The sequence below is a fragment of the Cricetulus griseus genome, chromosome 3 (genome assembly GCF_003668045.3).
Source record: "Cricetulus griseus strain 17A/GY chromosome 3, alternate assembly CriGri-PICRH-1.0, whole genome shotgun sequence".
Classification (NCBI taxonomy): Eukaryota; Metazoa; Chordata; class Mammalia; order Rodentia; family Cricetidae; genus Cricetulus; species Cricetulus griseus.
Window position 1 is genome coordinate 3,640,093 of NC_048596.1, and position 25,559 is coordinate 3,665,651.

General features: G+C 39.1%; 1 protein-coding gene across 1 annotated transcript in view; it reads right to left on the reverse strand.

Moving 5' to 3' along the window:
* Positions 1-25,559, reverse strand: part of LOC100764329 (attractin-like protein 1) — a 542,646-nt gene that overhangs the window by 361,200 nt on the left and 155,887 nt on the right. Inside the window, 1 exon segment of the mRNA XM_027406896.2 lies at positions 790-851. Within this exon segment, the coding sequence (XP_027262697.1) occupies positions 790-851 (62 nt within the window).

Sequence of the window (25,559 nt, forward strand, 5' to 3'; positions counted from 1 at the left end):
TTAATCCCAACACTAGAGAGATACATAAGCAAGAAACAAAGGGTCTCATGTGAGATTCAGATTCCAGTCACAGAGAAGACAGGATCTCCATTTCAGCCTTTAGGAGAGGTAGGAGCTACTGGCTGGCTGCTTTGCTTTTCTCATCTTCAGCTTGAACCCCAATATCTGTCTTTGGGTTTATATCATTCATCTACAATTTCAGTTTAAAATTCTTTTTATCTTAATAACTTACTTTAATGTGTAACAGAACAATGGATCCGGGGACTTGATGCTATTCATAGGCATTTATAGTGCTTCTAGGTTAGAAACTCCTTCAAAGCAGAAATTGCACGTGTTCTTATTCACCACACATTTATTATATCACAAAGTACACACTCTAATTAGTCAACAAAGAATTGAACTGATTCGATTCTAGAAGATTTAACTAATCCACAAGGTATGTGTGCTATTAATTTCATTAATCAAAGTAGTTTTAATTATTTAAGTGAAAGGAGACTCCAAACTTGTTGTCTTTCTACTGAATTCACTGCCCTCAAAACAGCATAAAAGATCTTACAACTACATTCAAGTACATCCGTCTACTCTATAGGACATACATAGTGTGCATTCAAGAAATGGAATAGCAAGATAACTAGTTGATAAATGATCTGACATAATACACCCACAGATACACACACACTCACAGATACACACACACTCACAGACACACACACACACACACACACACACACACACACACACACACACACAGGATTAATGAGTTAAAAGTCAGTGAAGCCAATTAATTACCTGAAGAAGGTGACAAAAAACTGGACAAGATCCATGATTGTATTGTGTTGCGAAAATGCAATCTGAAAAATCAAAATACAAGAAAGTCTGAAATTGACTGAGCCTAAATTCTTCCAAACCAGTGTTGATGTTTCACGGCATTTATAAATGATATTCCTAAATCAGCAACACAGTTTGAATTACCATACCATAAATAAAATATGTACATGAAAGCTTTACCTAGAATACCAAATTATTAAATTAGTAATGATGATTATTATACAGATGATGATAGAAAGCAGTTAAGATCTATTATAAAATTAAACCAGAAACACGAGCTATGAGTTCCATGTGAGATACTATGCTATATTAAATGTCCCTAACAGCTTGCAATTGAGTTTTGTTATCTAAGTAATGATCATTTTTTCAATTATCACAGTTGATAATTACATATTTGAAAGAAACTCAACCATATTATCGGGATCCAGGAAATTTTAGCTCCCCCATAGATCTCTGTCCACAAAAGTGGAATACATACATGCATACATTTTATTCTGCACACTGAAAGAAAAATGCCAATTCATTTAAAAAATTGCACATTAATAAGAAATAAACCTTGCAATGTGAACCTAGCCAAGTACCTAAATTTACCTCCCCTTCAGTGAATGTCATAGGTCCTGAACTATAACATTTGTCTTTAAAAACTAGTATATACCATGAGGCAAGAGCATGGTGGCTGGTGGAGCACAACGGAATAGGAATAATACCTCTCATAGCAACCTCATATATTTTAGAAAGCTATAGAGATATGAATCTCAATTTTCCTGTACTGAATGATAATGAAGAAAGCATCTGCATCATAGCATTAGAGGAAAACAAAGAAATAGAAATATAATAAAAAATTATGTCTATAGCATTAGGCATACATGAGATTTTATGTAACAGATAGTGACCTTTTATAACAAACATAGATGAAATAGTCAACAATACATAGTTGAACCTACACTATTAACATATGGTTATGGCTAACTTGTTTCTTTTTAATGATCTTTCAATAATATCTCTAGATGACATATCAACATGGATTTACAGTGTTGAGTCTTCTCTAATATTTTAAACAGCTATGAGACTGGGGAATATATAACAATTTAGAGCCTGGATGGATGACAGAGAAGGGCTGTAATCTTGAGTTAAGAAATACATTGATGTATCCTAAACGTGTTCAGTGTGGCCCCATTGGACAAAAAATAGCAAGTGAGTCTGTCTGCATGTTTGATCTGTGTGTGTGTGTGTGTGTGAGTCCATGTATGAAGGGTCAAGTGGATCTGTGTTAGTGAGTGTGTGCTTGCACATGCGTCTGTGTGCAAGTGTGTGAGTGTGTACACATGTATGTGCACACAAATGTACACGTGCATATGCCTGTAGATGTGTGTACACCTGTGTGTGTGCTGTGAGGGAACCAGACTGTGAGCACCTGTGAGCCTTCTGGGTGACGGCACTCCAACTAACTGTAGCTGTACAACAAGCCCCTATTTGAAATTTTAAAATAATTAGTTAACCAGGTAACTTATTAATTAAAACCGTAAGTCAATTAAGCAACTAAGTTTATGGCTTACCAATGCAAACTAAAATACAGAGCATTCATGTACAACAAGTTTCTAAGCAATTTGAATTACAAAGAGTTTAAACATAAACTGAGGAAGCATAATTAGAGTAGCTACAAGAGAAAGTATTTTAAAAGATGAAGTAAAAAAATCTTTTTAAAATAGAAAAGATATTTAAGTTTTGTATTCCAGGTTAGAATCTGGTGGAAAATAGTTTATCAAAAATTATATTCAATGCCTTAAATGTTAAGGAAAACTCCAGATATTGCAATTAAGAACTATGTGGGTGATCTTTTAAAGGTTAACTTTTTGAAATCAGACTAAAGAAAATGAGCTGGACTTAGGGAAGTTATAAGATGACCTCAGAGAGCACCAAGAATGCCATCAAAGGGGAAGGCAACTTAAAGAAAGCATGGAGTCAGTAAAGGAGCTCTGTAGGAGTGAGCAGGCACAGCCTCTCCTGACTAAGAAGAAAAAAATCACCACAGAGAAAGAAAGGAAGAAATCCTTCATAAATGTCTTAAATAGGAGACACCAGGAAAACATTCTAGAACAAACATTAAATGCCACTTAGAATGACAGTGGGCAGTGGAATTTACACACATGGAAAAGAATGTCAGTATCTTTTCAAATCACAAACATCTGTGGTATTTCATAGACACTGGAGAGGAGTGCTCCGAGCCACACTGTTATCAGAAACAAAAGGGAAATGTGAAATTAGACGAGTTAGAACCACCTTGCAACATGTCCTTTGTCTGCCACCTCCCTCCCCACAATACTTCTAAAGAAGTGTGAGGGATACAGCCTGCACCCAGTTTTCCTTGACATGCAAGCTGAAATCAAATAACATTCCCGGCTTTTGTGAAAATGTCTAACTCTTTCTTATTTTGCTCTGATAGGGCATATACTTAACTCAAATTTTAGAAGTGTTAGAGCTTCTTGTCATAACTCTACCTTGTAGAACCTTCTGCACATCTTTTAGCCAAATGGCATTAAAAGCATAGATATTATCACACTTGTCTGTTTTATTTACCTCAATGACTTTCTGCTCAATTTTATTGTTCTTTGGGTCCACACAGGGCAGGAAAACCATATGAAAATTATTTATAACAGCTTGAATTAGAATCTGTGGCCACCTAAATTTACTGTAATGTCTTGGCTGTTCCTGCTACTTACCATCAACTGGGGAAAGCACAGTCTTGTGCTAATAAATGACAGACATGTCCAGGTGACCAGAGAGTTACAGTGGCACTGCACAAGGGAACGGGCAAGAGCAGCGTTAGAGCACTGGGTGATGAGCGTGCTCTTCTGGGGTGTATGCTATGCTCTGCCGCGCTCTCCCAGCTGCACCCTCCCCACTTTGCCTGGGCACCCCTTGCTTTGCCTCTCTTTACCATGCTCCACTGACGTTTGATTTCTACGTCTAGCAGTTCATCCACAATGCGGGGCCTGTCTTGAGTTTGTTAAGTTGCTGTTCAAGCTCTGTGTGTTGTCAATTGTTCCAGTGCATTTTAGAACTTTGCACAGACCCCCCCCCTTATCTGCTATTGGGCGGGGCAAAGCCACTCTGCATCACTCTGGTAAATACACCCCTGTGGTTCCAGAGAGCATCTGGAGCTTTGGGTTTTCCCTGTTGCTTCTGCCCTCCTCCTACAGGCACACTGGGCTCACAGCGTAAGTCTGTGGTTGATTCGTGGAGTTCTATGCTTTGCCATTTGTGGGGATATTGAACTGGTGAAAGTGGTTGACACTGAGGTCTTATTTTGAAATCCAGTTATTCTAACTCTAGAAATGTGGTAAGTCAGGGATATAAAAACTGTGCTAGCCGGGCATTGATGGTGCACGCCTTTAATCCCAGCACTCGGGAGGCAGAGACAGGCAGATCTCTGCGACTGGTAGCAGTATCCTATAGATTTAATATTTCAAAGGTTTCTGTTGATTAAGCTTCTTTTGCTATTCTGAAAATAGTTTTTACTTAAATTTTACTAGAATCTAACATTGTCCACAAAACTATGTTTCAAATATGAAAAATTAATTTTCTCTATGTAATTTACACTCTCCAGTTTTCCAGATAGTAACAGATTGCAGATTTCTTAAATTCTTCTAGCTGCTGATTACTGTTTTGTTTCGTGACATTGTAAAAGTTCAGGCTGTGGTATGTCTATAGCTACTCAGTCCATACGATCTTTATATTTTATTGCTATAACCTAAATTGACATCACAACCACTGCACTTGAAAGTCCATCTGTTTAAGCGACTCAGCAAGCCCATGGTGCCAATTCACAGGTGCATTTCTTGTCTCACTGTGGTAAACCAACAGTACCAATACTGCTTTTGGGGAAGTCCGGGCACCTCCAACCATCTTTTTTAGCATCACTCGAACACACAAAAGTGTTTGACATCCCTTTAACTAATAGGTGTCTAAGCAGAAGGAACAACCAATAATGCTGAAATCAATTTAGGTGAGCACAGCACATGACTTCAAGCCTGCATGTGTGCAGCCGCCCTGCTGCCTGCCCTGTGCGGGTAACAGCAATGTAAACTTCAGAAGAAAATCATGTTTAATGTAAGGCACATGCAAAATCATCTATATGTTTCAACACTCGCCTGAAAAGATTTGAATAAATTAAATGCTTAGATAGTCTACAAATTATAGTCACGATGTAAGGAATTCAAGCACTCTAAAACTTGAATTAACTAAAGTCCCTGTCTGTATTTGTAAATCAGAAAAATTTTAAAGTTATTCTGAGAGATATTCATGTTTGTTTTTTTTATTTAACTTGTATTTAGAGGACAAACAGATACCAAGACCAGGAGGTAACTAATATGCTCGAATACTGAAATTCTAATTCAAGATTGACATTTTAAAGACAGTCTGCCTTTCATAATACGGAATGTTATGGGAGGGCAAACTGGTAAGGATCAGGACTCTGCCGAAAATGGCAATGGAAATACAAACAAGCTTAGGAAGAACATGGAAGTTACTGGTTGGGATAGAGTAGGAAGTCCCTGTTTTCTTCAGTGCTGTAGCCACTGTTGGGTTCCCCATGTTTGTATACCCATGGAAGCAACTCTAATTATAGTAGCCAGGTGACAAAAACACAAACAAAAGATAGGCAAATAGGAGGGGGACTTTGGTGGTTTGAAAGAGAATGTCCCCCATAGGCTCACTACGTGAATGCTTGTAACAGGGAGTGGAACCATTTGAGAAGGATTAGAAGGATTGGGAGGTGTAACCTTGTCAGAAGAGGTGTCACTGAGGGTGGGAAGGTGATGAGGCCACACCAGCGTCCCCACCGCCTGCTGCCTATAGGTCAGGATGTAAGTTCTGAACCTCATGTCTGCCTGCAGGCGGCCATGCTTCCTACTGTGAGGGTCATGGACTAACCCTATGAAACTGTAACTGGCCCCAGTTAAACATTTTCTTCCATGGGAACTACCTTGGCAGAGGTGTCTCTGCACAATAGTAAAGTAACTAAGACAGGAACTAAGTTACTAAGTAACTAAGACAGGAACTTATTGGGTAAGAGAAGGAGAGAGAAGGTGCATGGTGCAAGTTGGACTAGAATAATGTAGGAATGAAACTGACCAAAATCTGTTACATACATGCAAGAAATTTCAAACAATAAGAGCAAAAGGAAAGAAGGGAGAGGGAGGTTGGGAAGGAAGGGAAAGGAGGGAGGGAGAGAGATGGGTGGGGGCAGGGAGCTAACACCTAAGTAATAAGTCTATTAAGATAATAACTCGGAAATGGGGACAATGAACTCTGAGTGTCCTCCTCTACCATTCTCTACATTATTCCCTTGAGATAGTGTCTCTCACTTCGTCTTAGCTGGCTTGGCCAGAAAATCCCCAGTGATCCTCTTGTCTTTGACCCCACTTCAACTCTAAGCACTGGGATTATAGGAGTGAAGAGTTTTACACAGGTGCTAGAATCCAAACTCAAGACCTCACACCATCAGGGGACAGGTGCCGTCACACGAGGAAACATCTTCTCAGTTCTACAATAATGATTCTGAATGGCCAATGGAGACTTGCAGGAAGAGACCCTGATTACCTGCACTTCACCAAATGGGCGTGGTCACAGGTAAGTACCAGGGTGTAGATAAGAGCGAGGGAGAGTCAGCATGCTCTCTCTCTGTGGTTCAGCCAGCAATGGGAAGCAACCGAGACGGAACTGCTCAGAGCACCAATTCTGGTTACTGATTCCCTCGTGTGAGTATACTCCCAAAAAACTACCAGTTAATAACCTATCTCAGATTCTATTTGTATTCATCATTAGAGACTCAGCACAGCACGACTGTTACTACAGCCTGCAGACTCGATGCTCAACAGCAGACTCAAGACTGTTGTACCCATCTTTCAAGACATTTTTTCACCTGAGATTTTCTGTAGAAAACTCTATGACAGACAGCCAATGGAAATCACTACCCATGCAGTCGACTGTGAGACACTACAACATCTTTAAGAAATAGTATTAGATTGATTCTGTAAATTAAAGGTAATTTGGTAGAATTAAAATACAAGGCCAAGAAGACACTAAAATCAGCTAGAACCTCCTGCACTGTGATTTGAATGCATCCCTAAGATGATGTGCTAGAAATCAAAACTTCAACATATCCAATGACAGTATTTGCACAAGGGGGGTTCAGGTTAATTGGGGGCATCTTAGGTGTGCCCTAAGATGGTATCGGTGGATTTATAAGAAAAGGCTGAGAGTTGTGAAACAATTCTCTCCCTCTTGTTACGAGATGTCTTCTGCCAGAATATAGCATACCTAAAGGTCCTTATGGTATGCCAACACTTTGTAATGGATTCCAAACCTCTTACACTGTAAAAAATAAACTTGCGTTACACACTCCCCAGATGGTAATATTCTGTCATAACAGCAGAAATAGACCAAGAGTCTCTTCAGGATGCCCACTTAGAATCTATCATACTCAGGGTCTGCTACCAAGCACTTGAATACATTAATAGAAAAACTAAGTCTTGAGAGCTTGATTGGAGGCTGTAGCAGAGGAGCACAGCCCTACTCACAGACCTTGACTGAAGACCAGTCCTTTTCTGCACAGACAAGGCCGTCCTCTGGGACTGGGGAGGATGCACATGGCCTGGAAGGAGAGATCTTACTGAGAAAAACCGACTGACAGTCATAATCATACACCGGGTTGAAATGTCGTCAGTGCTGAATCAAAGAAGGGGAATCGATTTGCTGTATTGACATGGCTGGGTTAAGAGGTAACAGAAGAAATGCAGTGTTGTATTAGGCCCAAATGTTCTCAGTATTTCTCCAGATGAAACAGCGTGTCTCAACTTCAAGCCCTTCCTACTGAGATAGGAAGGCCGGGAGGGAAGGAAAAGACAAAGGGAGGACCACTCAAACCCATGCTGGGGAAGTGGTTTTCAACTAGCTGACTGCGGCCATCTGGGTCCTCCACAATTACCAACTCTGTCGCAACACACATTTCAAGTACGTGCCCGCCTTCTTACTCTGAGGGCGCGCAAACCACTTTATACTGTAATATGAAATTATCTATTTTATAGGTTAATGGTTAGACTCCACACTAAAATATAGACTTCTACTCTTATTGCCACAGCACTGATGAAGCCATTTTTGGTGTGACATAGGGGAAAACATCTCATTAAACTTTTCAGAAAGAATTCCACAGAAAAATCTAGCAACATAGTGTTCTTGAGGTTTCAGATACCCAGGAAAGGAAAACAATCATGGGTACTATGAAGAAAACATTTTCAATAGTTTTGCAAGTTTTTATAATACTGATATGTATTCATATATATATAATATTGATATATAGATTTGGTGGTATGGGAAATACCTACTTGAGTGTGAAGCATATTTCTATTTACTAAGATATTGATTTTAATTGTAAAATACATAAAATATTCTGAAATGAGATTTTAGAAACATATTTTAACTACCTAGCCAGTTCCTCCCTCCCGCCTTCCTTCCCCCCCTCCCTGCCTTTCCTCCTTTCCTCTTACAAGCTTCATGTAGCCCAGGCTGGCCTCCAGCACTCTAGGTAGTTAGGAAGCTGAGGGTGACCCTGCATTGCTAATCACCCTGCTAAAAGCTAAGATTGTCCGTATGTATGCCTTGCTCAGATCTGAAATACCATTTATTTACATACAAAAGTAAACAAGATTGCCTTAAAAGAATAACTGCTCAGTGTTTAGAGAACAATCAAAAACAATTAATATCTGGGTTTGTACTTTCCTCAAAAGTATTTCCTGGGGATACAGAATATTTCTAACCCTAAAATCTATAAATAACTAGTTATAAAGACTTCTATTGGCAGATGCCATAGCTAGAACATGGCCCACTACAAATAATCAATATTTTCCATTTACTTTCTGTGGCCAATCCAAAGAAAAATATTCCATGTTTATACACAATGCATTTAAAACATTTCACAACGTTAGCTAGTATAGCTGCACCTTTAAATTTGTCTACACTTTAAGACCTAATCCGATCACCCGGTAGTCATCCACAGGGATTCAGAATATCCCCATTTCTCAGGCTGTTTAAAAGTCCCAAATAACTGAAACCGTAACTTGTTAAAAGCCTCTGCTGAGTGGCAGTGAGCAATTCACTCTGCCCTCACACCTACAAGCTCATACTCAATGTGTTCACATCGAAAACACAGACTACATCTCTTGAATTCATTGCAATCAATGGGTTTTCAGCCGTAGGATGTGACTTAAAGAAGTTGTATGAAGTGGACTTGGAAAGAGAATTTTTCATAACATGATATTTACCCTAAAATGTCAGAAATTTTTAAAGAAACAGCTCTTATTTATAAAGGACACATTGAGGTGTTTGTGCAAAATGTCAGCTTGCCATGCATAGCTAAGCTCTGATATGACGCTGGAGATAAGCGAATGAAAATGCCACCAAACAGATGTGCTGCCACCGCCAACTTCATCTAACAAGCCAGCCGAGGGTACAGAGGCTGACTCACACTGCCACGAAGATTATGGCATTTCAAAACGCTACCACAAAGACAGTGTTATAAAGCGGAAGTTAGAGACCCAGCCAGGCTTTAAAACGCACCAGGCTATGCCTCGTGCAGGAAATTCTGAGAACTTGACATTGTTATATTCCTATTTATTTTGAAAAAATAAGAATAATTATGTCTTGCTAAGGTCAACTATGATCATCTATCCTCAACGCAGACTTCTTGCTGATGACTAGCATAATGCTTATTGATAAGATGGCATGTATAACTGATAAAATGTTAAGTTTTAAAAATGCTAAAATAGAAAGCAGACTCTTGAATACAGCATAAAAAATAACACCCTGGTAACGCTGGATAAACACTACAGAGATTGCTCTGATTATAAATGCAAGAGTACAGCTGAACCATTGTGATCACATTGAGAGCTGGGAAAGGCCTCACTGAGGTGGGCATGACTTCCCCTGGTCCAGGGCGCTTGGCTGCTCTCTGGGCTCCCTCCACCCCGACCGTGGTCATTCCTTATCCAGCTGAGAAGCTTGCCCAGCTTGACCTGATGACATCTTTGTCCTCTCCACACTCCTGCCCTCGCTTACATGTCTTCCGTCTTTCTCCTTCACTTTTCACAAGGGTTCCAACCTTCTAAAGTACAGAAAACAACCTGCTAAGTTGGTCCTGGTCTCTCTAGTCTGTCTCTCTCTCTGTGTCTGCCTCTGTCTGTCTGTCTTGCTCTCTCTCATTCTCAATGACATCTTCTCAGGCCTGCAAAGTAGCATATGTCATTAATCATCTCTCTGCCACAAACTGTCCCCTCTTGTCCCTTACATGGTTTTCTCTTGGAGGCTTCATTCTGAGACTCATCACATGTTTTTTGTGGATCTGCTCACCACCTTTCTGTGTTCTCTCTCTGCATCTTTCCCAGACTAAAAGCTACACTTAGGAAGCTCTCGATATTGCCCAGGTGTTGCACTAAATGCTTTTGCATGAAATCCTTGGCTCCCTTGGGGAGGCAGGTGATATATAACTCACTTACAGATGCGGAGGCCTTCCAAGGCCTCCAGAGAATAAGCAAAAAAAAAAAAAAAAAAAAAAAAAAAAAAAAAAAAAAAAAAAAAAAAAAAAAAAAAAAAGAATCAATAGCTCTGACAGTTTCTCCCACTTTGTGCCTCCCTCTCAACAGCCAGTCATGCCATTCTGAGACCTTAGTTTACCTGTGTTGGCACTAGAGAAGATAGTCACAGTTAGGCACTATACTGCTCAGCTATAATTCCTAGAAATTCACAAGGAATCTAGTGTTTTTACATACATGCCTTTAATGAATGAATTCCAGGAATTCCTGGAGAAGCACCTCTAGAATTTCTGCAGGGAAATTCTAAAAAGAGCTTCAAGCTTATGGTCAAGCTGAATCAAAATTAAGAATTAATTTTTCACCAAGATTATAAATGTTGAAATAAATAACTTTATATCTACATGAAAATCATGTCTATTTTGAGTTAATTTGTGAGGAGTAAAATATCTTATAGTTAAAGGGACATAAACTTGCATATATAAATATTTTGTAGAAAAACATTATTTACATATAGTGATGGTAACTATATTAACTATATATGTAATATTACCATTTATTTAAACATATAAAAAACACAAATCTATAAAGCGTTTAATTTTAAAATCAGTTCACAGTGCTCAGCACCATGTTAAGCCTATATTGATAAAACAGAAAGCCATTTTTGTTTGAGGTGCTCTCAACAAAGGAAATTACCATATAGTAAGTACCCACCAAATGCTGGTTTTGCTCATATATGGATATATTTCCTATTCTAAGTTACACAAAAATCATGGCATATTAGTATTTAGGTTTCATTATAATCAAAGATGATGAATCTTTAAAGCTCAAGTTGGGAGGACGTAGCTTTCCATTGATACAGTATAACAATGCAACAACTATATGATTAATAACAAAAATTGATTAGTAATAACTAAGATCAATATATTATCTGGATTCCATTATAGAGTCATTTTTTTACTTAAAAATTTTTGGTTTTGATTATATTCTTTCCTCTTCCCCAAAGCCTCCCAGCTCTTCCCACCTCTCTATCCTCCAGCCTCACATTCTTGTTCTTTATCACCCATATCTCTCAAAAAACCAAAACAACCACAACAAAACAACGGGAAGACAAACGATACCAAATGAAACAAAAAGCACACACATATGATGGGGACTGTCCTTCTGAATACATGTTCCTCTTATTGGCTGATGAATAAAACACTGAGAGTGAGCCACCACGGAGAGGCCAAGTAGCTGCCAAAGGAGTAACAGGTCTGGGCACTCTCAGGTAAGCCAAGACCACGTGGAAATGCTTGGATGAATAGAAATGGGTTAACAATTAAGAGAGAGATAGTCAATAAGAAGTCTGAGCCACTGGCCAAGCAGTTTCCAATTAATATAAGCCTCTGTGCATTTGTTTGGAGCTAAATGGCTTTGGAACAGGTGGGACAGAAACTCCATCTACACACACACACACACACACACACACACACACAGAGAGAGAGAGAGAGAGAGAGAGAGACAGAGAGACAGAGAGAGAGAGAGAGAGCGCTCATTTTGCGTTAGCCAACTACTCCTAGACATGAGGCCTGTCCTGCAGTGTGTTATGCTTTTTGGTATTTTGTGGGTTTTTTTAAAACTTTTTTTCTCTCCCAAAATAGAAATTACACTATTGTACTTAGGCATCCTGTCTTTTTTTTTTTTTAAGTGAAAAAAATCATAACACAGAGATTCTTTTCAGTGTGGCCACAATGGTAAGACTGACGAGCCACCCTGCCCTCATCTCCAGGGTCTTGAAATACAGAGGCAAGAGGGCTGCACCTCTAAGGCAGCCAGGCCCTGTGGCTCTCGGACAACCACAGTCCTGACTCCCAGTCTCTTCAGCAAGGTCAACTGACAAACCATAAATCATCCTCCAGCAGACAGTTCCTCCTCTAGATCTCACAAGGCCTTCACCAATTCTTTTCCAGCTGGAGATTCCCAGGGGAATTCCAATTTCTTGACCTCTGGTCTTTAAAGTCTGACTGACAGAAAGGGAGCACAAGTGTCTAAGGGGACTCCTATGGAACAGTCACAGTCACCAGACACATGCTAAGGGGGCTCCTATTGGTTGATAACAGGACACCAGACACATGCTAAGGGGGCTCCTATTGGATGGTAACAGAACACCAGATATTAGGCTCCACCCTGCTTGGGGAACCCTGACCAGAGCTACCAATCAAGAGCAGCCACCCCAGCCATGTACACTCTTAACATTCACTCTCTGTATGTGAAGAGTGTGCACGTTTGTCTGCGTGTCTTTATGCCTAGTATGCAGGCCTCATACCATCGGAGGCCAGAAGACAGCATCAGATCTCCTGAAGCTGGAGGCACCATGTTGGTGCTGGGAACCAAACCAAGGTCCTCTGGAAGAGCAGGAGGTGCTCTTAGGCCCTGAGAGTCACCCCTCTATCCACTGCCATGTACACAGCCGCCAGAAATAGAATTAAGTATCCATGTTTCACAAAGTATATTGGCCTTTATTCCAGGCACAGTCACAAACACTGAGGAGCAGGCTTTGAAGTCACAGCAGCCAACTTCAGATCTCTCCACTGTGAACTCAAAAAATTAGCTTCTTCCAGATCAGCGTCCTCATGGCTGATGCTGTCACGATCGATCACATTTACTCAGGATAACCCGTCCTTAAGGTATTTGTGTGATGGTTTTTAATATTTCCCCACTTTCTTTGACACTGACATTGTTCAGGAGTACTAAAAATACATCTGGTGGATGGGGCTAGAGAGCAACAGTTCGGAGGACTTAAGATTTGTGGATGACCCAGGGTTGGTTCCCAGAATTGAAAGGGCAGCTCACAACATCTTTTCAGGAACCTGATGGCCTCCATTAGCCTCTGTGGGTGTCAGGCGTGCATGAGGTGTGTGCATACATACATTCAGGTAGACACTCATGCACATAAAATATGTTTAATATAATTTTATTTAATCAGGGGAGGAAAAAAGAAAACAATGAAAAACTACACAGAATATAGGACACAGAATATAGACCTATTGCAATGAAACTGAAAACAGAAAAAATCTTTACTGCATCGAGGAAAACTGCTCAAGAGAACCGGCCTCCTGGCACGGGCTGCACAGTGATTCTATAGGTGGGAGATGGGAAGGTACTCAGTGTGTGGATACTAGCTACCAACAAAGTCTGGTTTAGCAAAGAGGCAGCGTTCAGAAATGAGCAAACAGCTGGGTGGTGGTGGCTCACACCTTTAATCCCAGCACTCGGGTGGCAAAGTCAGGAGGATCTCCTGAATTCAAGGTCAGCCTGCTCTACAGAGTGAGTTCCAGGACAGCCTCCAAAGCTACAGAGAAACCCTGTCTCAGAAAAAGAAAGAAAAAAGAATGAAAGAAAGAAAGAAAGAAAGAAAGAAAGAAAGAAAGAAAGAAAGAAAGAAAGGAAGGACAGAACAGTCCATAAAAACAAAAATAAAAAAAATCATTATTATTACAGCTGCCTTACACATGGAAAAGGGAGTTTAAACTGAAATAAAAAATGTTTCTTATAGAAACACAAGAAAATATAAAATGCAATGCTAAAAATAAAGGTGTAGTCGAGTTCAGAATAATCTAATAATTCATAGTGATATCTAATCTACTTTTACTTAGAATATTAGTATTTTTTTCAAATAATGTACAATAGAAAATAAGCAACCTATTTACAAAAAGCATAGAGAAAGAGAATAAATGTATAATAATTTATACAATCAATGTCCATAAATGTGAGATGTTTCAGACTCATGGTAATCAAAAAGTAAAAATCTGTGATGTCACAAAGAAGAAGGGAGTTGACATCTAACACATGAACTCATCAATCACAAAGAAGAGGCACAGTGAGGTAAGGGACAGTCTACAAACAACAGTCCTGACTAAGGAAGGGACAGTCTACAAACAACAGTCCTGACTGACTAAGGGACAGTCTACAAACAACAGTCCTGACTAAGGAAGGGACAGTCTACAAACAACAGTCCTGACTGACTAAGGGACAGTCTACAACAACAGTCCTGACTAAGAGACAGTCTACAAACAACAGTCCTGACTAAGAGACAGTCTACAAACAACAGTCCTGACTAAGGAAGGGACAGTCTACAAACAACAGTCCTGACTAAGGAAGGGACAGTCTACAAACAACAGTCCTGACTAAGGAAGGGACAGTCTACAAACAACAGTCCTGACTAAGGGACAGTCTACAAACAACAGTCCTGACTAAGGGACAGTCTACAAACAACAGTCCTGACTAAGGAAGGGACAGTCTACAAACAACAGTCCTGACTAAGGAAGACAGAGCCCTGGCTGCCAAGAAGGGATTTGACTGAGCTTGCAGGGGACTAACAAACACAGAGAATAATGGAAAAGCAATGGAGTGAGGTGGCCATGTGAATCAGACAGATTAACACAGAACAAGTTGTTCCTTTTCTGCTAACAAATGTCTTGGTAAATAATAACTGCCAGTTTTCATTTATAATTTGAAAAGACTAATATTCTTCAGAAAGAAATTTAAAGTCCATAACAGTTGAAATATGCCACTCATACAATAAAACCCATGTCCTATACTAACAAACAAATATACCATTACTTTTTTAGTATACATTAAGAACTTGAGAAAAGACATTATTGTAAGAATTTATTCAACATCTGGATACACTTGGGAAAATAATGACTATTCATGATCTTTAACTTTATATTGATATAATTATCAGACACACACTAATTCAACTTATATCTATATATTACTAGAAACATAGCATAACAAGCTAAAGCAAAATTCCAGAAACAATGCAACATTTTGTCTCTCAAAGGCCTCTGAAATACCAAGTGCATTTTAGAGAGCATGCACATGTCATGTGATGGATCTTCAAAGGTATGCAGTGTTGCAGAATATTTGTTTACACTGTGAAGTTGTGTCTTCGACAAGGTGCCTTCTGATGGGTTCACTAAAGAGCAGAATGTCCAATAGCTAGGCAGGGAGGGGTGAGGCGGGACTTCCGGGGACAGAGAGGACTCTGTGAACAAGACAGATAGAAAGATACCAAGTCTGACATAAGGTACAGGAGAGGTACACGAGCCACATGGCAGGACGCAGATTTAAAAATATGGGTTAATTAAATTGTAAGAGCTGGTTGAGGACAAGCCTAAGCTAAAGGCCAAGCTTTCATAATTAGTAAAAGAAGAGAGATAATGTCCCGAAATAGTTTCACAAAGAAAAAACAAAGCGTAACTAGATAAGAGTAGTTCTCCAGGTGAGAAAGCCACAAAGTGTTGGCTCTCAGTCAGAGGCGGTCGGTTGCACCTGAGGTTTTGTCTGAGCTGAGCCCTGACTGGGAAGAAGATAGTGCAGTTTGTGAAATCAAAGGGAACCACAAGGAGGTCAGTGTGGCTGACTCTGAGGAGAGACTTAAGGAATGGAGGAGCATTGGCGTAGCGGTAGAGATGGAGAAAGCAGATGGATCCCAAAACACTTGTTATTAGACATAAACTGTATTGTTCATTAAGTGTGGCGTGTCGGAGAGAGGAATCAATAGTGGTGTCTAAGCTTTGAGTATGATTGCCTAAAGTACCACCATCAGGTAGAAATATGTTACATATAATTTTGTAGTAGTTACATTAAAATGTGAAATTAATGTCTTATCTAAATATATGCCAATATTATATGTGATTTAAAAAAAGAAGTCACGGTGTCGTTATCTGTGGGCTGGCTGGTGGTCCAGACTAGAAAGGACTACTGCAATGCAGCAATTCACAATAAAACAAGTGTAATATTTGTACTTTAATAACTTTGCTAAAGATAATTCAGCTCTGAAATGGAAGGTCCTAATACCAGACCCCTGAAAAAAAAATACTTAAGCAAAATGGAAACAAGTAGAGTTTTTCAATCTTCTAAATTTTACACATTTCCAATTTGGATTTATGTCAGAAAAGGGTAAAAGTCTGGATGTTAGGTCCAAAGTGGGCCCCAAAAGGGCAGTGCTGGTGACAATGTCGTGAACACAGGGACTCTGATGAGTTACACAGGAGGAGTGCCACGGGGTAACCAGAGGCTGAACTTGGCATTGCTCAGGGATCCCTTAGGCAGGTGAGGTTACCAGACACGCATCTCTTCTGCAGCAGGACCTCATGCAACCTGCCCCAAAGGGCCCCGCCTTGGCAAGGGCCCTGAGCCGAGGCCCCCACCTGCTGACTGTCACATACACCCACCAATCCACTGGCTTTCTCTGCCACCCACCACACCCCGCTGCTCTACAGAATAAGCCTTGGCAGTCTGACCTCCCCACCGCACCGCCAGGGGACCTTATTCCTACACGCAGGGGGTCTAGTTCCATGGTTTCACTTAAATGCTTACACTTGCCCTCACTTACACGGCTCAGAAAAGCCTTCCAGCATGTTTTCTTAATTGTGGTTCCACATACAAAAATACACACGTGTGTAAATTCTTATTGATAATTTAATAGTAAAAACCACAGAAATATTTTGTGCATGGTTAGTCTTCAGCTTCACTATTAATAAAAATCAATAAATAATCATATTAGAAGTAGAGTAGAATTTTCCTGCCGAATTGTTTTCATGTCTTCATTCCCTGCTAACTGAATGAAACTGCACAAGTTATTTTGTCTACTCATTCATCAAGTTCATACAATAATAAATTTACTTCATGCCTTATGAATAACTGAAATAAATCATACAAAATGCCTTGAATATTGCCTGGTGCACAGTACTTGGCTATAAATTTGCATTATATACTTCAACTGAAACAATTATTTTGAGATAATGCATACAAAAAGTAATTTCCCAAGAATGCACCCAGATGGCCGGGCGTTGGTGGCGCACACCTTTAATCCCAGCACTCACTCGGGAGGCAGAGGCAGGCGGATACCTGTGAGTTCCAGGCCAGCCTGGTCTCCAGAGCAAGTGCCAGGATAGGCTCCAAAGCTACACAGAGAAACCCTGTCTCAAAAAACAAAACAAAACAAAACAAAAAAAAAAAAAAGAATGCACCCAGATATTTACTGCGGCATTACTGAAAACAAACAAAAAGAACTAATTTTTCAACAGTAGGCAATGAAGTATTTAATCTGATGAAAAATTATTTTTGGATTAAAATGTTGCCAAAAATTATAAAATAATAGTTATAACTTAAAATATAAAAACTATAGGGGCTCTTTAAGTGAAAATATAAAAGGAACAAAAATATGATAGGATTATACAGACAGTTAAGGGAAATATATTGACATTTTAATGAATTTAAATTTTAAAGGGCAATTAGCAATTCTTTAAACCACTACTCTAAGAAAGTGGAGGATCCTCACAAAGACTTGTCTCATAGATATAAAAGTTGAAAAAGTTCTTGGCAAGGCACTTACATCGGGAAACAGATTCTACACTTCAGCCGCCTTATCTAACAAAGGCATCCAAGGTTTGAAAGAAGAGCATTGACTAGGCTCTAGATAATAACAGCATTGTAGATAAGGAGTGGAGCATTATTTCCAAGAGCTAGATAGTAAATACTTCCAGCTTTCTGAGTAGAAAGATCTGGGCTTATTTGTTTGTTTAAGATTCCAACTCTGTTATTACAAATTAAAGCTCCCTTGCCTGTTTTTGCTCCTCTCACTCTGGAACATTAGATTTTAACAGAACCAGACATACCCACTACTCTGGAGAGTTTATCTTGTTAAGTATTTCTCATGGTTACTCATATTTACATTTTCTAGTGAACACACTCACTGCTTCTTCTTAATTTACAGCAGCTCAGATTTAAAAAATTAAAGACCTGAAGCTAAAATAGAAAAATCATTTTTAAAAAATAAACAAAAACTTCCTGTAGCTCATAATTTATAATTTATAATAAATGCTATAATTTATAACACAATCACTAACAATAATTTAACTGTCGTGTCTTCTGTAGCAATTTAGAATTAATACACATGGGCATTTTTTGTTTGTTTTGTTTTTTTATTTTTCATTGAGACTTTCATACTTACTGAATTTTATTTAGATCCTCTCATTTTCTCCCTCCCCTCCTCCGCTACTACCCCCCCCCCAACTAAAACCCTACCTATCAGGAACCCTTTTTGCTCCCCAGTCCTTCCATAGGGTGTCATCAGAGTGTGTCATATCCTTTGGGATAGGGCCTAGGCCCACCCCCATGCCCCCATGTGTCTTGGCTCAGGGAGTATCCCTCTATATGGAAGGGGCTCCCAAAGTCCACACCTGTGCTAGGGATAAGGACTGATCCACTACAGGAGGCCCCATAGATTTCCAAGGTTTCGTCACTGAAACCCATGTTCTTGGGGTCTGGATCAGTCCCATGCTGGTTTCCCAGCTATCAGTCTGGGGACCAAGATGTTCAGTTCAGCTGTTTCTGTGGGTTTCACCAGCCGGGTTTGGACCCCTTTGCTCATCACTCGTCCTTCTCTGTAACTGGATTCCAGTTCAGTTCAGTGTTTAGCTGTGGGTGTCTGCTTCCACTTCCACCATTCTCAGGCATATACCCCAAAGAAGCACATTCATACAACAGGATACCTGTTCAACAATGTTCATAGCAGCACTATCTGTAATAGCTAGAAACTGGAAGCAGCCTAGATGCCCCTCAACTGAAGAATGGATAGAGAAAACGTGGTACATTTACACAATGGAGTACTACTCAGCAGAAAAAAACAATGGAATCTTGAAATTCGCAGGCAAATGGATGGAACTAGAAGAAACCATTCTGAGTGAGGTAACCCCATCACAAAAAGACAAACATGGTATGTACTCAGTCATATGTGGATTTTAGACATAGAGTAAAGGATTACCAGCTTACAATCCACACTGCCAGAGAAGATAGTAAACAAGGAGGACCCTAAGAGAGACATACATGGTCCCCTGGAGAAGGGGAAAGGGTCAAGATCCCCTGAGCAAATTGGGAGCACGGGAAGAGGGGGGAGGGAGCTAGGAGAATGAGAAGGGGAGAAGAGGAGGGATGCAGAGGACATGAGGGAGCAGGAAGGTTGAGTTGGTGGAAGAATGGAAGAAAACAAGAAAGGAGATAATAGAGGGAGACATTTTAGGTTTACAGAGAAATCAGGCACTAGGGAAATGTCTGGAGATCTACAAGGATGACCCCAGCTAACAATCTAAGCAACAGAGGAGAGGCGACCTTAAATGCCCTCCCCTGATAATGAGATTGATGACTGACTTATATGCCATCCTAGAGTCTTCATACATGGGCATTTATTAGCACACTGGATCACAAATCTTACATTTCAAAGACACACACCTATCAGGAAAATCTTGATGTCAGATCCTACTAACTCAGAAACTTTTAGTTCTACTCATTCTGAAACTGTTCATGTTCTATATTCAAAATGTTACCTAACACGTTGTGATAAAAAATCCCAGTAATCAGGCTTGGGGTACGGATCTTTCCCAATCTTGTTGTGTATAACTTAACCATTATGAGTGAAGAGACAGCAATTCTCTAGGATGGGAATTAAAAGAACTTCAAATTGAAAGATTCCTAACATCATTCTCATAGATAGAAAAAATAAAATCTAAATTATGACATCAGTTTGCAGATTGACTTAATAGTGAATTACCAGAACTCATTTACTCAGGACCAGGTAATTTAGAAGCAGTCTGATTTAATTTAATTTAAACTGTGATATGTAAATGTTGATTAGCAGCAGTATTGTTGGGGAATACAAACTACTGGAGCTCAACATGCTCCTTCTGTATTTGGAGCAAATTATTACAACTGCAGCTATAGTAATATGTCTTTTTATTGTCAAGATTGCTTCATATAGTATACTATACCTCACACAAAACAGTGGTGCTAAAACAAGTCTCTCACTTAAAAATAAGTCATGATAATCAGAGCAATACCATGACTTCAAGCATTCTGAAGGAAACACTCAGTTTAGTTACCAGATTACCAGTAAAATCACCATAGAAACCTGCGATGTGCCTAATACTCACTCTTACATTTTTAGAGGAATTTCAATATGATTTTCACAGAATAAAGTATTTCATAAGACAACGAGGAATACTTATTTAAAATCGTCATGCTTTACATTAAAGTATGACTAAGTAAATTCATATAATACAATTGCAGTGGGTCTCAATGACGAAATTTAAATCTAATTAAGTATGTACAGACAGATATGTACTTAAGTTGCCTACTCTTATAGATACTAAACACTTAATGAAGATAAAATAGCTTACTGATTTCTAGAATAATTTATACTTGTGTAAGATTTACATGATTCCTAACTTTAAAGTACAAATAGGGAGCTAAAGAAAAGTATTGTAGTTAGTCATACAATTTTTGGTATAGTGTTTACAATATGACTACAGCTTAAAATCACTGTGTTTCAAATTTCATGAACAAAAACAGCCAGCAAATTTTGGCAACACCAATGCTCAGAGCAAAAGGCAAAACTGGCCTTTTAATTGAATAGTAACCATACAACCTTTGCTCACACTGGGATTCTACGTCACCATAACAGTGTGTTTAATGTATCATTCACAAGAGGATGATTTTTATTACAAATGATTAAAAGAAAATATGTAATGATATCAATGAGAAAAAGAACAAGACATATAAGAAATGGAAACACATTTTACAATACAGCTGTGATAAAATCTGCTTTATGGAAAGAAACCATTTTAATGAAATTTCAATAGTGAGAACTAATCTCACTGGAACTTTCCTGTGTAACCAAAGTTGGTGAAATAACCTCACACAGCTACTACCCACACTTCAGCACATTTCTGCTTCTGGACCTGCAGTGTACTTACATGTCAAGGCTGCAGAGGGTGCCCTGCGTGAGTGAAATCTTGAGTGACTATGTACTGTAAATACGGATGCCACCATGCCAGGGACACCAAGGACTCAGACCCATGGAAAACTGGCAAAGCTGTTACCTATATGGATCTGACATAAGGCAGTTTCAAAGTTTCCCATGAGGGTTAGGGGGCTGAGTCTGAGTGTTTATAAACAGTAGATGAGTGTACAAAAACTAGCATCTCCTCCTGGATGTTTACAACCTGAGAATGCTCCCTATCAAAACCTCCTGTGGAGACTAGCATAGGTAGTTTTATCTTTGGGCCACAAGATAGCACATAATGACATGGAGACCTGTTATTAATTAGGAAAGCCTGGCCGGTGGTCGGGCTTCTTTCTCAACAGCTCTTATATCTTAAACTAACTCATTTCTATTGATCTATGTGCTGCCATTTGGCTCGTGGCTGTTACCTCTCCTTCTGCATGTCTTGCTTCTTCTATGACTCTTGGGATCTCCGCTGCCTTCTTCCCAGTGTCCTCTGTACCCAAAAAAGTCCTTCCTAGTTATCGGGCATTCAGATTTTTGTTAAACCAATCAGATGGCACTTTGGCAAGGACACATCTTTACAGTTTACAAAAAGATTATCCCACAACATTTCCCCCTTTTGTCTGAATAAAAAAGGAAAGGTTTTAACTCTAATACTATAAAACTATATACAATAGAACAATTATGAAGTAATGATTAAATTCACAAAGCCCAGTCCATATGCTTTTGACAAATTTAGAGAAAATACTGCATTATCTATCTTGTCTTCGTGAATCCAAAATTTGTTCTTCATGTCTTTCTATCATGACTAAGGGAAACAATAACTACTCTTCAACTCCATCAGAGACCCAAGAAAGATATTACCTGAGGAAACAGGAAGTACAGAGAAAGCAACTTCCAAAACTAAGACATGACAGAGACATCTGGCTTCTTGAACAGTCACCCAAGCTTCCTCTGTAATATTGGAGCATCCATTTTCAGCCTACAGACTCAGAATATCTGATAGACTTTTCTGTGAAGAAGGTATTTTGAAGGACTGTTTTACTCTGTCTTGGCAGTCACTTTCTTTTTCCTCCTGCTTGTCTAATCTGGACAGCTTATTATCAGTAGCAGAGGCAAGGGCAGTTTCTTGCCCAACAGCTAGCTTTTGTCACAACGACAGTAAACTCTAGGAGTTTCTTCAATGTCCATTGTCCTCTTTTGGAGTAGGTTGGTGTTGCTAAGAGCAGATGTTGTCTCACTGTCATGAAAAGCCTTATGTTATCAAAACATTTAAGTACCATATTCTGTAGGTCACTAAAGAGTTTGAAGATCATCTATTCGAAATATTTCTCCATTGACCTTGAAAATATACTTAACATGAATTTAAGTTTAATTGTTATGGATGACCAATATTTCTTTATTACTCAGAATAGATTTCAAGGACTTGATGGGTTATGTCCTTCTGTATGCTGTGAATGTATGTTTCTCTTATTGGTTGATGAATAAAGCTGTTTCCACCAAAGACAGGCAGGAGGTATAGGCAGAGCTACCACACTAGGAGAAGGCTGGGAAGAGGAGTGCAGAGAGTAAGAGACAAGACAGGTGTCATGTAACTACAGGGAAGGTAGGACGCCTGGGCATACTCCAGGAAGCCAAGATACACAGATTAATAGAAATGGGCTAACATGAGACAGCTAGCCAATAAGAGACCTGAGCATTCGGCTAAGTGGTTTATAATGAATACTAGCCTGTAGGTTAATACTAACCTGTACCACTGACCATGCCCAAACTGCTGACACTAAGGATAATGTACGCCTGGGTAGGGTTAGTTTTCAATCGTTTAGGGTTGGGTTTGGAAGGAGGTGTTCAGGCTTGGATGTCTGAGTTTAGGTCCTAGATATGGTTAGGATGAGATATAGGTAGATTATTGTATCTCCTTGAGATTCACCTTAGTGATTATTGACTGTAGACAATTTACACTGTTATAGATCCTTGTATGATGTAACTTATGTATAATTTGTATATCACAAGTCATCTTACTGGGTAAAGTCTTCTCTCTATGTGTGATGATGTATGTTCTTAAATATGTTAAGACATTTTGTACAGAATTTAGTTTTGTTTCAAGTTTAAATCCTTTTTTAGACTAAAGGGGGAATTGAAGGGAGAGGACCTGTATACCTGTGCGTTCTAACAAAAATAAGCTTAAATTTTTATCAATATACAAAAATCCATCATCAATCTCTCTTCTCAGAATATATACAAAAATCCATCATCAATCTCCTCAGAATATACAAAACTTCATCATCAATCTCTTTTCTCTTCTCAGAATATACAAAAATCCTTTATCAATCTCTTTTTTCTTCTCAGAATATACAAAAATCCATTATCAATCTCTTTTCTCTCTCTTCTCAGAATATACAAAAATCCATCATCAATCTCTTTTCTCTTCTCAGAATATACAAAAATCCATTATCAATCTCTCTTCTCTTCTCAGAATATACAAAAATCCATCATCAATCTCTCTTCTCAGAATATACAAAAATCCATCATCAATCTCTTTTCTCTTCTCAGAATATACAAAAATCCATCACCAATCTCTTTTCTCTTCTCAGAATATACAAAAATCCATCATCAATCTCTTTTCTCTTCTCAGAATATACAAAAATCCATCATCAATCTCTCTTCTCAGAATATACAAAAATCCATCATCAATCTCTTTTCTCTTCTCAGATTATACAAAAATCCATTATCAATCTCTTTTCTCTTCTCAGAATATACAAAAATCCATTATCAATCTCTTTTCTCTTCTCAGAATATACAAAAATCCATCATCAATCTCTTTTCTCTTCTCAGAATATACAAAAATCCATTATCAATCTCTTTTCTCTTCTCAGAATATACAAAAATCCATTATCAATCTCTCTTTCTCAGGATATACAAAAATCCATCATCAATCTCCTCAGAATATACAAAAATCCATCATCAATCTCTTTTCTCTCCTCAGAATATACAAAAATCCATTATCAATCTCTTTTCTCTTCTCAGAATATACAAAAATCCATTATCAATCTCTCTTCTCAGAATATACAAAAATCCATTATCAATCTCTTTTCTCTTCTCAGAATGACATCTCTGAACATAATCTCTTTTGTTTAGATTTTCCCCTGAACATAACAAGTAACAATTTGTAGCCAACACCAATAAGTAATGTTAAACTTCCATAACCTACTGAAGGACCAAAAACCACCCACCCCACGTCACGGGAATGTGAGTGTCGTATTCTCTCGACTGCTTCCAGTTGTTTGGGGGTTCTGGCATCTTTGGGGGCCCCTGAGAAAATTGGGATAATGGTCACATCCTGTGAGAACTACCTATGTCAACTGCCCAGCCTCTGTGTGATGGGAAAGTTCAGGGCCCTTCTGAAGTCCTGGCCATCAGTAGAGCATGAGACTGTGAATCTCAGGGCCCTGGGTTCAGCCCCACGTTGGACAACATATGTAACTAGTCTTTCTCTGTCCCGCCAGCCAACTCCCAAATCACTTAGCACTAATTAGGAAAGGTCAGCTGATAGCTTAGGCTTGTTTCTAACTAGCTCTTATAACTTAACCCATTTCTATTCGTTTACTTTCTGCCGTGTGGCTTTATTACCTCATCTCTGTATTGTCCAGGATGGCCTGCTTGCTTGGGCTAGCAACTTCTCCTTCTTCCCAGCATCCTCTCCTCCCTGAAAAAGCTGCCTAGCTAATAGCCCTTCAGCATTTTATTCAACCAATTCGAGTGACACATCTTCACAGTGTACAAAAAGATTATTTCACAGCAGACTAGTCAATCCCTCACCATTTGTCTCCACAATAAAGATGCTGAGGTTATGAGCTGCTGAATAATTAAGGGCCCCTCTGACCTGATCCCAGCTTTGCTCTACTTGTGTTTGTATGACTGTCTTTTCCTCATTTTCTCCCCAGACCAAGTCAACTGAATGACTCATACATTCAAACAGTATTCACGCTCTCATTACCACTGAATTCTCAAGAATGAGTACTGATATCTAAGCAGAGTTAGTTCACAGAGGGCTCAACACCTCCAACTGCAGCCTCAAAAGCCTAGGACCAACAGAAAAAAAACAAAACAAAACAACAACAAAAAAAAAAAAAACAGCATGCTGACACTGAGCACACACCTTGGCCACACTAGTTCAAGGGTAACATTCCTATAACATGTACGAGTACAGGGCTAAACACTAAACTAGGGAAGCCACTCTACAGGATCAGTCTACACTAGAGTGTCTCTCATCCAGATTGCTTGTCAATGTGGTCTCCTAGGAAAAAAGTTTG